General features: G+C 40.4%; 1 protein-coding gene across 1 annotated transcript in view; it reads left to right on the top strand.

The window, feature by feature from the left end:
- LOC125488399 (origin recognition complex subunit 3-like) overlaps positions 1 to 11793 on the top strand; it is a 29362-nt gene extending 17569 nt beyond the window's left edge. The window contains exons 4-9 of the mRNA XM_048621457.1: positions 101 to 245; positions 2837 to 2941; positions 3958 to 4121; positions 9421 to 9560; positions 11330 to 11489; positions 11706 to 11793. Of these exons, the coding sequence (XP_048477414.1) occupies positions 101 to 245; positions 2837 to 2941; positions 3958 to 4121; positions 9421 to 9560; positions 11330 to 11489; positions 11706 to 11750 (759 nt within the window). The 3' untranslated portion in view covers positions 11751 to 11793. The remainder of the gene's footprint in view (positions 1 to 100; positions 246 to 2836; positions 2942 to 3957; positions 4122 to 9420; positions 9561 to 11329; positions 11490 to 11705) is intronic.
- The last annotated feature ends 342 nt before the right edge of the window (positions 11794 to 12135 follow it).

The raw sequence follows: 12135 nt of genomic DNA, 5'->3' as shown, positions 1-12135 counted from the left end.
ATTTTCACATATATTTTCTGTATAATATTTATATGTGTCACATTTTTTATAATTTAAAAATACATGCGTTTATAATGTACTACATTCTTTAAATTTACAGAGTTGGCAAGACAATTTAAATGAGAAGATATTTGACAGTTTATTAACATTTATTAAAAATTCCCACATTCAACTTGATTTGAAAGAAAATGATTGGAGCTATCGGATGCGGTGCAGTGAGATTCCCACAGCAGCAGTTGTTCTTGGTAAGTACATTAATTTCTGACGTCAGTAGACAAGGCCTCCCTCTTTGGCTGATGCGAAGCTATCACACAGGTAAATGACAGCAGCCAACATTATACTGGTGATTATTAATACATTAATGTATTTCCAAACATATGAACACCACCTAAGAAACTAATGAGGTTCTGACTTTTAAGAGCATTTTTCCATTGCACCAGTTAGTATTTCAACCCTGAACAGAATTCTTACACTAAACCCTTGGGGATTGACAAACTACAGAATCAATCAGTGTTCCGTCTGAGGAACACAGGAACAGGGGTAGACCATTTAGCCCCTCAAGCCTGATCCGCCATTTAACAATATCATTGATGATCTTTGGCCTAACTCTATATGCCTACTTGGGCCCATATCCCTTAATACCCTTGCTTAATAAAAGTTTGTCTATCAGGTTTAAATTTAACAATTGAGGTAGCATTGACCACTGTTCGATGAAGAGAGTTCCAAACCTCCACTACTCTTTGTGTGTAGAAGTGCTTTCTAACAACTCTCCTGAATGGCATAGCCCTAGTTCTTAGAGTATGCAGCCTGGTTTGAGAAACTTCAACCAGTGGAAATGGTTTATCTTTATTTACCATGATCAGATATAACCTCAATTACAATAAATGTCAGAAAGGGCAATTTGAGATCCATGCCTGAACAATTCTTTCTGAAATTATTAACTTATACAAAAGAGAGACAATTATAGGGGTGTACTGTCCCCAAACTGCTACCATCACACCTCAGAAATGGGCTGATTAACGTAGTCCTAATGATGGGTTTGACATACACCAGTCACATGCCTCCAGCCTGTGTGTCGGAGCAAAAGGAAAGAGATATAGAAAAGCTGTATCACTAGGAGGTACATTCTCATCTACTGACCATTTTTAGGTAAGAAGTAGGTATGAGTTTGAAGTGCTGTTATTCACATTATCTTTCCATCAAAATGGTGAAGGATAGCATATAAGTTGTATTTCCATGGTGACTGTCATAGCATGACAGAAGTCAAGATCAAAATATATCCTCATCAGTTCAGACTTTGCATTCTTAGAAATAGCAGCTGCTGTTTACAGAGAGGAACGAAGTATCAAATTTCCATTCACTGACAATCTCCTTTAAAGTATCATTTTTTGGCAAAGCTACTTCAACAAAAGAAGAAGAAAATAAACCAGAAATCTGAAATTAAAAAGCTTCCAGACTAGAATTAAAATCCTGCAGTCTCTAGAGCAAAGATGCAATGGAACAGAGTATGAGAACCAGAAAGTATTGGAGCTGCACAAGTCAGCGTGTTTTGAAGAAAAGACTATCATTGCTCTCCTTTTAAAATTGAAATGTCAAACAGTTTAGGAATAGGGAAGACCGGTAAGATGGAAAACAACTAAAACTCTAGTTGATGAGGTTAAAATATCATCTTATTGAGGGTGTAGAAAGAGGATGAAAATCAAATATGCAGATGGCTAAGATCATGACTGACACACAAAGGAATAAAGTAAGAAAATGGTGACAATTAAGAAATAAAATCAGCCTGCAAATGGAGATAGGACATGATCACTGCAAAGCTGTAGGCATACAATGAGTTTGTCATGTCCAAAATGGGGGAAAAAGATTCAAGCCAACACCAAGGGCACAGCAGTAACTCCTCACCAGGCTTATGTCCAACACAGGACTTTGATTGTCTCCCCAATCCCTTACCCTACTTTATACCCTCGTTGTCAAGAAGACCAGGGATTGAGAGGGCAGAGTGCATACTGGGATAAGGAGATTGACTCAGGGCAGACTACAGAAAGTTCAGGGTCACGCTCGTGGATAAAGGTGATTGGACATATCTAACTGTTTTACCAATGTAACTCAGACTGGACAGTGTGTGGCAACTACTAGATTGGTGGAATGAAAACAGAGAATACTGAAGAAACTGAACGCGTCTGGCAGCATTTGTGGTGAGAGAAACAGAGTTAACACTCTCGTATGACTTCTTCAGAACTGAGGAAGGCTAAATAAAGTGATGATATTTATGCCGTTTTAGAGGAGGGTGTGGAGGAGGACCATGTGGAACAGATGGAAAGGTGCCCAGCACATAAGGCAAACTGCTAATTGTAGTAGAGAAGAGATATATACGTGAAGGGTAGGTGTTAATAGCAGAAAATTGTTAAGTGTGTGAACTCTACTGAGAGCAAACCCGTGCATATAGGACTTGGTGGGGATTGGGGTGGGAAGGGGCTAATCGAAATGGAGAACTGAGTTCATGGTCTGAAGTTGTTGAATTCAATGTTGAAATTTGAAGGCTGTAAAGTGCTTAAGTGGAAAATGAGGTGCTGTTCCTTTAGTTTGCATTGGTCTTCAGTGGAACACCATCATAGGCCTAAGACAGAAATGTTGGGATGAAATCAAGAAAATGTATTGAAATGATAAGGTTGTTTTGGTGATCAATTGAGAAGGTAAGGTCCTCTTTTTGATTGTTGGGATGGGGGTGTGTTTGAGGAAAGCAGTCAATCGCTGCATGTGAAACACTTCTGACTTTTCTGCAATTCTGTGTGGTGCATTTTTCAGCTTGTCTCTTGTTCATCTACTTACCCTGCAGGTGTGAATGTTCCAGACCATGAAATGACATTTCAAAGACTATCAGACCTCCTGAAACAGTCACTTACCCCACATGTAGTTTGTCTGCATGGAAAGGAGTGTACAAGTAAGGACAAGTCTACTTTAATGCCACACCTAATTCATGATTTCTATGTGAGAGAATCTGATAATAGTGTAATCTTAGTTTATCTGCAGTGATTATGTTTTTATTCCCTGTTTAGGCTTGTATTTTGGTTCCCTTTAAGGTTTTAAACCATTTTGTGCTGGAATCCAGACTTGGCATTTGAGTGTGCTTCCTCACCCTGACTCATGTTTATAGATGCAAAACAAAATCCATTTTGGATTTTGGATTTTGTAATTTGATTTTAGATTTTGCGTGAGTTCAGAATCCACTAAACAGCTACTTTTTGCGGTAAATGAAGACCTTTGAGCTAGAGGACCGAATCATTTTCAGTGTTGGTTGCTTTCAACTGCCTCATATAGCACATTTTAATGTGGGAAACATGTCCTAAGACACATCCTAGGAGCACTTTTAGGCGATATTTAACTTTGTAACACATAGAGAAAGATATTAGGACAGTTTAACAAGAGGCAGGTTTTAAGAAGGAGGCCAGAGAGATGGAGATGTTCAGGGAAGCAATGCCAGAACTTAGAGCCTAGGCAGCTGCAGGCATGGCCCTCCCAAGGATGGAATGATGAAAATTGAGTTATTCGTACTTACAAATTTGTTGTAGTGTTGATATGCAAATGTTCTTTTAATCAGTTCCAGCGTCTAAACATTCCCAAAGTTCGTATGTTTATAAATGCCACTGCAAGGAAGGGGCTACTTTTGACATTTGCAGCGATATGGAGCTGTTAGAGTGAGCCCCTGACCTGGAAATAGTTTGACTTGTCAAATGTGTTAAAAGGCAGTGCTGTTCCACTGGTTGTGGTGGCATCTGACACTCGGTACAGACAAATTAATTTAAAATAGCGTAAGGAAAGAAAAATGGCGGTGGATAATTTATTCTCCTGATTTGACAACACGCCTAATGCAACCAAATGTGCCATCAAAACCTTTTCAGATAACGTCTTACCTATGTCAGGCATTTTGCCATGATGTTTGTTTATTTTTCTGATTAGCTGTGAAGCATGTTTTACAAAAAGTTTTGATGCACCTCCTGGGTGGCACTGCTAGTGATGAAGAGGCAGAAGAGGAGGACGTGCACCATTCTACTCAGCTCTCCCAGAGGAAAATACACTGCTCTATGGCATCCCTCTCTGGATGGTACAAAGCTATCACACAGGTAAATGACAGCAACCACCATTATTATGATTATCATGACATTTTATGACATGATATTTTCATGACATATATTTCCAAACTGATGAGTACCACCTAAGTAACGAATGATGATTTGACTTTCAAGAGCATCAGAGCATTTTTCATTTCACCAGTTAGTATTTCAGTCCTAAACAGAATTCTTACATAAAATCTTAGGGGTTGCAAACTGCCATCCTGCAACTAAAACATTTGATTGTGACCAATTCTTGCTAAATGGTTAGAGTTGCATTCTATTAATTTTTATTTTTCTGTTCCTAACTATCAACGTTTGGGAACACTAATGTAACTCACAGAATGAATGCAGCACTGTTATATCAAAGACAAATCAAGGTATGAGTTTTTACACTTTGTTCCCATATTCTTTGATTTCTATTGTGCCCAAAAATCAATTAATCTCAGCCTTGAATCTACTTATACACTGAGCATACACAGCTCTCTGGAATTCACCCAACAATTCTCAACCTGCAAAATGAAGAAATTTCTTATTTGGCAGTAGGAGTATATGTAAGAGGGAAATCAGGGGGACAAAAATGGGACGTGAGATAGCTTTGGCAAATAAGGTTAAGAAGAATCCATAGGGGTTCTAGAGATAGATTAAAGATGAAAGGGTAACCTGGGAGAGAATAGGGTCCCTTAAAGATTAGCAAGGTTGCCTATATGTGAAACCACAGGAGGTGGGGGAGATATTAAACAAGTATTTTGCATCAGTGTTTACAGTGGAGAAGGATATGGAAGATAAGGCGATGTGGGGAAATAAATAGTGACATCTTGAAAAATGTGCATATTTCCGAGAAGGAGATGCTGGACATCTTAAGATGCATAATGGTGGATAAACTCTAGGACCTGATCAGGTACCCTAAAACTCTGTGGGAAGCTAGGGAAGTGATTGCTGGCCCCTTTGCTGAAATGTTTGTATCATCTATAGCTACAGGTGAGGCAATGTAAGACTGGAGGTTGACTAATGTGGTGCCACTATTTAAGAAAGGTGGTAAGGAAAAGCCAGGGAACTATAGACCGGTGAGCCTGACATCCGTGGTGGACAAATTGTTGGAGGGAATCCTGAGGGGCAGGATTTACATGTATTTGGAAAGTCCAGGACTGATATAGTCAGCATGGGTTTGTGTGAGGGAAATAGTGTCTCACTAACTTGACTGGGTTTTTTGAAGAAGTAATGAAGAGGATTGATGAGGGCAGAACAGTGGACATGATCAATAAGGCGTTCGACATGGTTCCTCATGGTAGACCGGTTAGCAAGGTTGGATCATATGGAATACAGGGAGAACTAGCTAATTGGATACAGAACTGGCTCGAAGGTAGAAGACAGAGGATGGAGGTGAAGGATAACAAGGTGTAGAGCTGGATGAACACAGCAGGCCACACAGCATCAGAGGAGCAGGAAAGCTGACGTTTCGGGTCCAAAACTAGAGGGCGTAGGTTTAAGGTGAGAGTGGTAAGATTTAAACGGGACCTAAGGATCAACTTTTTCAAGCAGAAGGTGGCTCGTGTATGGAATGAGCTGCCAGAAGAAGTGGTGCAAGCTGGTACAATTACAACATTTAAAGGGCATCTGGATGGGTATATGAATAAGAAAGGTCTAGACGGATATGGGTGAAATGTTGGCAAATGGGACTAGATTAATTTAGGATACCTGGTTGGCATGCACAAGTTGGACTGAATGGTCTGTTTCTGTGCCTTAATATATCTATGACTCTGAGAAGAAAGAAAAAAAGATATGCCGTGATGAATCAGATGGTACTCATGATTTGTTACTCTTGAGTTGGAGCTGGTTCATTGCAAAATAAAACAACCTTGGCCTTATGTTAATCTCTGAGCTGCACCATTAAGGGTCTCAGCTCCACTCCAGACATTTAAGCGCATAACTGCTGTACACCCATGTATCAGTTTATATTATGAGGGAGCGCTGCCCTGCCAGAGGTGCTGAAATTTGAATAAGGTATTCATTCGAAGTGTCATCTGCCCTATCAAGTGGCTGTAAAAGATTCCATGACACTGTTGGAAGAAGCATAGTGCAGTTTTCCCAACATTCTCACCAACATTTATATTCCGACCAAAGTACTAATAAACACTCATTTTCTTTCATAGGTTCAAACCATGTGCAAGTTGGCTGTTGCTACGTTTCTCATTTTAACAGCAGTGACTATAGAATGGATTTGCTTCATTGTGTGTGAAGCCCGTTCAAATGTCCCGAGGGTATCTTGTATAAATACGAACTTGTTCTTTCTCACAAAATTCTCACCTTTTTCTTAATCTGCCATCATGATTGCTGTTGTACTTGCAATGCATGTTCCAAATCATGGAGCTGGATTTTCAAAGTGCCATGTGTTTGGGACTCGGTGTGGGGGGAGTTGTAAAATGGAATTCTAGAAAGTTGTCACAGGTTTCCAACACCTCCGAGGTGGTTTTGTATTTTCAAAGGCTGGCAGAGGAGAGGGAATTGGAAATTAAATGGCTTCTAATTAATAGTCCCTTGTGGTAAGCAAGGAGCTTGTAATAGAGCATGCCTGTCTTATCAGAAGTTAAATCTCAATTTGGCAAGCCCCAGCAGTTTGGTACATATCTGCCAGATCACCAGACACTTTCTGTCCATATATTTATAACTGGCCTCTCCTTGTGCTAGTTGTAACTCTGCTCTGTAAATTTACCTGTATGGCTCCCTTGCATCTCTACGGATACTGCTATTCCTGTAAGGAGCTGCTTGCTCTCTTCAGTAGGGCAATGGCTGCTGTCTGTGTTTGCTATAGGCACCGTGGTGGTAGCTTCTGCCTCCTTGAGGGGCCTGGCCCTTCTAATTGCACTCTAAGCTTAACTCCTCGCCAAACAGGGCACTTACCTTTGAAAATGGCATTGTGAGTGAGATGCAACTAGATTGCAAGGTTATCATCTGGCATTCATCTGGGTGCCAAGTTCTTGGACCCTGCTTTAAAATCAGGCCTGGGTGTCAGCTTTGGCCCCGTGGTAGTCTTCTTGGGATTAAGCCAGGAGGTTTGGAATTCAAGCTCTGCTCGAGAGAAATGTGTTTGTAATACAAGCTGGAATTTTGGTGCAGAATTGTGAGTGCTACCCTGGAAGTAAGGATGCAGCAACTGCATTGGTTTGTACGGGTGGACTCCGTAAGTTGAGCAAGTTTGAGAGAGAGAGATGGCTTCTTGTTCCTCATACATTTGCCTGAGCTCTTTTAGTAGAACTGAGGTTTGCCTGAGGAAGTAACCATTCTCTTAAGCTGAAATCTCTTTTGTCAGATTGTGTTTCCTAATGGAAACCTTCCTGAGAGTTCCTAGTTTCGCAGCATCATATGGATCAAACTTAAGAAGGTGATAGTGTTAACTTTTATTGAATCTTTTTCCCACAAAGCAAGTCAATTATGCTGAAATTCTTTGTGAGAGTTCCTTCCTTTAGTTTGTTTGTCACAAAAGTTTGGAATTTTCATACCTTGAAAAACTCATTGTATTGTCCAAAGGGATAATAGAATTTGAAAGGCTGTGTTTGTTGGCACGGACAACTGGGAAACTACACGTGCTTCAATGGTGGGAAGAGGAGAGAGCTCCTGGAGTGAGAAGCTGGAGGAGGGGGCAGGCAAGAAGGTGAGCCGCCAGCCCCCATCCAAGTCCCAATCTCTTCTTCAACCGCCATGTTCCCTGAGACCTGTGCACGTGTGACTTAAAGCGCACATGTGCATTATGTCAGCAAATGCAGCTAATTTGAAATAGTTCCCTTTATGGTTGAACCTGAGATAGTATATCAGCCTGACTGGTTTGTGAATGGCTTAAAAGAATCAACAAGCGTCCGGCTTGTACCTCTGGCAGCCATTTTATATGCTGTGTCTATTATTCAAAATCAAATTAGCTTTCTTTAGAAATTATACAACACTGTATTTACATAGTTTGTGACAACTTCAAAAGTACTTCACTGGTTGTAAAATTATTTGGGATATCCTGAGGTTGTGAAAGGAGCAATGTAAATACCTATCTTATTTGTGATTTGTATTAATCCTCCAAGTTAATTTTAATTGTATCTGATAGTTCTCTGTTTGTACTGACCTTGCATTGTATTGTTAATGTGTTGTAGATGGGTCTGAAAGGGTTGATACCTGATTGAGTTCAATAAACTCTACCCACTGTGATAATGTTACAAAGATTTTGTGAGAGAGTAATGTAGGATCCTAATATTCCTAATGCTAAGTCCTCCCAATATTCTTCGTCATATTGGAGAGTCCATTCTTAGAAACTGTAAATAGTTGCCGAGTTTAATTGAACTACTTTACACCAAAAGACTCTTACTCCTTTGGAAGGTGGAAGGTTGCTCTGAAATAACCCACACTTTGAGATGGTACAAATGGCAGTACACATTACTGTGACTGCAGCTAACCAGCTGCCAGGCATTCCTGAACCACAAGGGTAGCCTGAGACAATACCACCTACCCTCTTGTTCTTCTGCCTTTCATTTTTTAAAAATTCACTCGTGAGCATTTATTGTCAACGCTAATATTCCCTGAACTGAGTGGCTTAGCCATTTCAGACTGTAGTTAAGAGCCTACCACAGTCCTGTGGCTCTGGAGTCCAGATCAGGTAAGGACAGCAGTTTCTTTGCCTGCAGAACATTGGTTAACCAAATGGGTTTTTACGTTGATGGTTATACAGTCATCAATAGATAGCTTTTGATTGCAGATTTTTATTGAATTCAACTCCACCATTTGTCCCGGCGCGATTCAAACCTTTGGAACTCTGTTGCTAGTCCAGTGACATTACCACTCAGCCACCACCTCCCCAATTTGTCCTGCTGAGTGGAAAACATTTTTCTGTCTACTTGATACAATGGCATAGCCAGGTTGAGGAATTCATGGTTGCCTTTCTGTGGTGTGGCGTTACATTTTAAATATTTGTCTTTTCCAAATTGGGGAAACACGATATTTTAGTGTTCTTCCAGTGATTTTCTTTTTAAAAACTAGCAAAACCTATCTTGTAGTCAGAGGCAAAAACAGAAGATGCTGGAAAAGCTCAGCAGGTCAGGCAGTATCTGTGAAGAGAAATCAGAGCTAACATTTAAGGTCCAGTGATCCTTCCTCAGAAACATTAACGCTGATTTCTCTTCACAGATGCTGCCAGACCTTCTGAGCTTTTCCAGCAACTTCTGTTTTTGTTTCTGATTTACAGCATCTGCAGTTCTTTCCGTTTTTATTGTAGTCACACACATTAGGGTTTTCTTGAATAGGATTAATTTTAATGTACTTTGTTCTGATGCAGACATCTGTCTCAGGCAGCCCATCTAAAAAGAGGAAATCATGTGTTGTCAGGCAGGAGCAGGCTCCTCCTATTGTCATCATCTTCAAAGACCTCGAGAGCTTCCTACCTGAAGTTCTGCAGAATTTCATTATCATCTGCAGGTAATGGACGAGCACACAAGTCTATTCTAATTTTACTGTTTATCATCAATTGGAGAAGCTCCTGAAATTACTGTGTTGAGCATTAGTCTAACTGAGAACCTATAAAATATTATTTTTGAGGGGGAGGAAGTCCTCTATCTTAAGTGCCCTTGAAGTTTACAATGGTTTATGAATAAGCAATGATGTGACCAAGTGAACTTGGATAAATAAACAGTTTACTTATTAATTGGAAGTATCTGAACTTCGTATACTGACTAAGGCATAGAGAGAGAGAGAGAAAGAGAGAGAGAAACTATGTGAAGGGGCCACGGCACTCCACATGGGAGAAATTCAACCCACGATCATCTTCTTGCTCCTGGATATCGGTAGGAATTGAATATCGAGGACAGGGACAGCTTGCCTGCTACATTGATGCCTAACATTGATGAATGGGTAAAAGGCAGCTTTATCACACAAAATAGCCGCATTGGATCAGGACTGGGGTTATAGTCTAAGGACATGGGGTAAACCGTTTAGGACTGAGAGTAGTGAGCCAAAAAGTCAAACCATGTATGATTTCAAGAAGAAGTTGGATGAAATACAGAGGGTTACAGGGATCAAAAGATCTGGGAGAAAAGCCGGAACAGGTTATTGAGCTGAATGATCAGTCTTGATCGTAATGGATCATGGAGCAGGCTCGAAGGGTAAAATGGCCTACTCCTGCTCCTATTTTGTATGTTTCTATGTTAGGACAAGGCCATTCATTCACATTGTAAGGTCATAGCTCATCTGTGCATACACCTCATTAATCAACCTTTGTTCCATTTCACTTGACACTGTTCCCTGACAAAATCTATCAATCTCTGTCAGGAAAACTTCAGTTGGCTCAACATCCACAGCCTTTTTGTGAATACCAGACTTCTTCAGTGTGAACAAGTGCATTTGTGTCCAGTGGACACCTCCAATATTTTATTAAATTTGTTCTTGGAATGTGTGTGTCACTGGCTGGGTCTGCATTTATTGCCTGACCTTAATTAAGAAGGTAGAGCTCAGCCATCTTAGTCCATTTGGTACAGATACACTGCTCTGTTAGGGAGGGAGTCTGACCCTGTGAGAATGAAGGAACGGCAATATATTTCGAAATCAGGACAGGGAATGGCTTGGAGGGGAGCTTGCAGGCAGTGCCGTTCCCACATATCGAGAACAACAAGGACAGTAGATGGTAGTGGTCATTGGTTTGAAAGATGCCCCTGAAGGGTAGTTTACTGAAACACATCTTGTAGATAGTCACATTGCTGCTACTGAGCATCATAGGTGAAGGGAGTGAATATTTCAGTTGGTGGATTGGGTGCTGACCAAGCAGGCTGCTTTCGATGTTGTCAAGCTTCTTGAGTGTTTTTGGAGCCTCAACTATCTAACAAGTGGAAAATATTCCATTGCATTCCTGACTCAGTTTTGCAGAGGTCACAAGGAAGTGAGTTGCTTGCTGCAGAATTCCTAGCTCTCAACCTATCGAAGCCAACCCATTTATGCGGCTGGTTCAGGTAAGCTCTGATCAATGGTGAACTCCAGAAGGTTGTTGGAGGATTCTGCAATGATAATGCCATTGAATGTCAAGGGAAAATGGTTAAATTGCAATCAAGTTTATGGGAATGCCATCGGTTGAAATATAGATTGTGGGATTATAGGTCTGTTTAGATTGATGAATTATGTAATTTCTAAACAAGTTATAAATCTGTTCCATCTTATGAGGAAGTTATCATTTAATTCTGTTTTTACTATTGTTGCAGTAACTACATCCAGCAGCTGCCCCTGGTACTGGTTTTTGGAATTGCCACTTCTCCGATCACTATACATCGAATGCTGCCTCGTGCAGTTTGCTCATTGCTCTGCATTGAACTATTTCAGTCTGTTTCCTGCAGCGATCACTTGACTACAGTTATTGATAAGGTAATCACTACTCCTTACTTTGGGAAGTACTATTTGCCAACCACCAATGGTATGTGTTTATCTGTAGGCCTATGTCTCTAACGTGAATTCTATGCCAGAACAATTGATTTTTAATCTTAAAATGAAATGTTGTTTGTAAGACAGCATGTGCCAGAACAGCTGTGAAGAAGAGAGATAACCAGACACGAAACATTAACACTGTTTCTCTCTCCACAGATGCTGCCAGACCTGCTGAGTTTCTCCAGTATTCTCTGTGTTTGAAAGAAGTAAAGAGGTCTTGCTATAATCATTCAGTGTTTTGGTGAGACTTCACTTGGATACTGTGTACAGTTTTGGTCTCCTTACTGAAGCGCAAATATCCTGGCACTTGGAATAGTTCAGAGAAGGTTCACTAGTCTGATCAATTGGATGAAAGGGTTGCCTTATGAGGAAATGTTAAGCAAATTGGACCTTTACACTTTGGAGTTCAGAAGAATGAATGGTAATCTTATAAAAACATAACAGATTCTGAGGAGGATTGACAGGGTTGGTGCTGAGAGGATGTTTTCACTGTGGGAGAATCTAGAATGAAGGAGCACAGTTTCAAACTAAGATGTCTCCTATTAAAGTGAGTATGAAGAGGCATTTCTGCTTTCAAAGTGTTGTT

The sequence above is a fragment of the Rhincodon typus genome, unplaced genomic scaffold, assembly GCF_021869965.1.
Source record: "Rhincodon typus isolate 14 unplaced genomic scaffold, sRhiTyp1.1 hic_rhity00000682, whole genome shotgun sequence".
NCBI lineage: Eukaryota > Metazoa > Chordata > Chondrichthyes > Orectolobiformes > Rhincodontidae > Rhincodon > Rhincodon typus.
The sequence above is the reverse complement of the archived record's forward strand: the minus strand, read 5'-3'. Positions and strand labels throughout refer to the sequence as shown.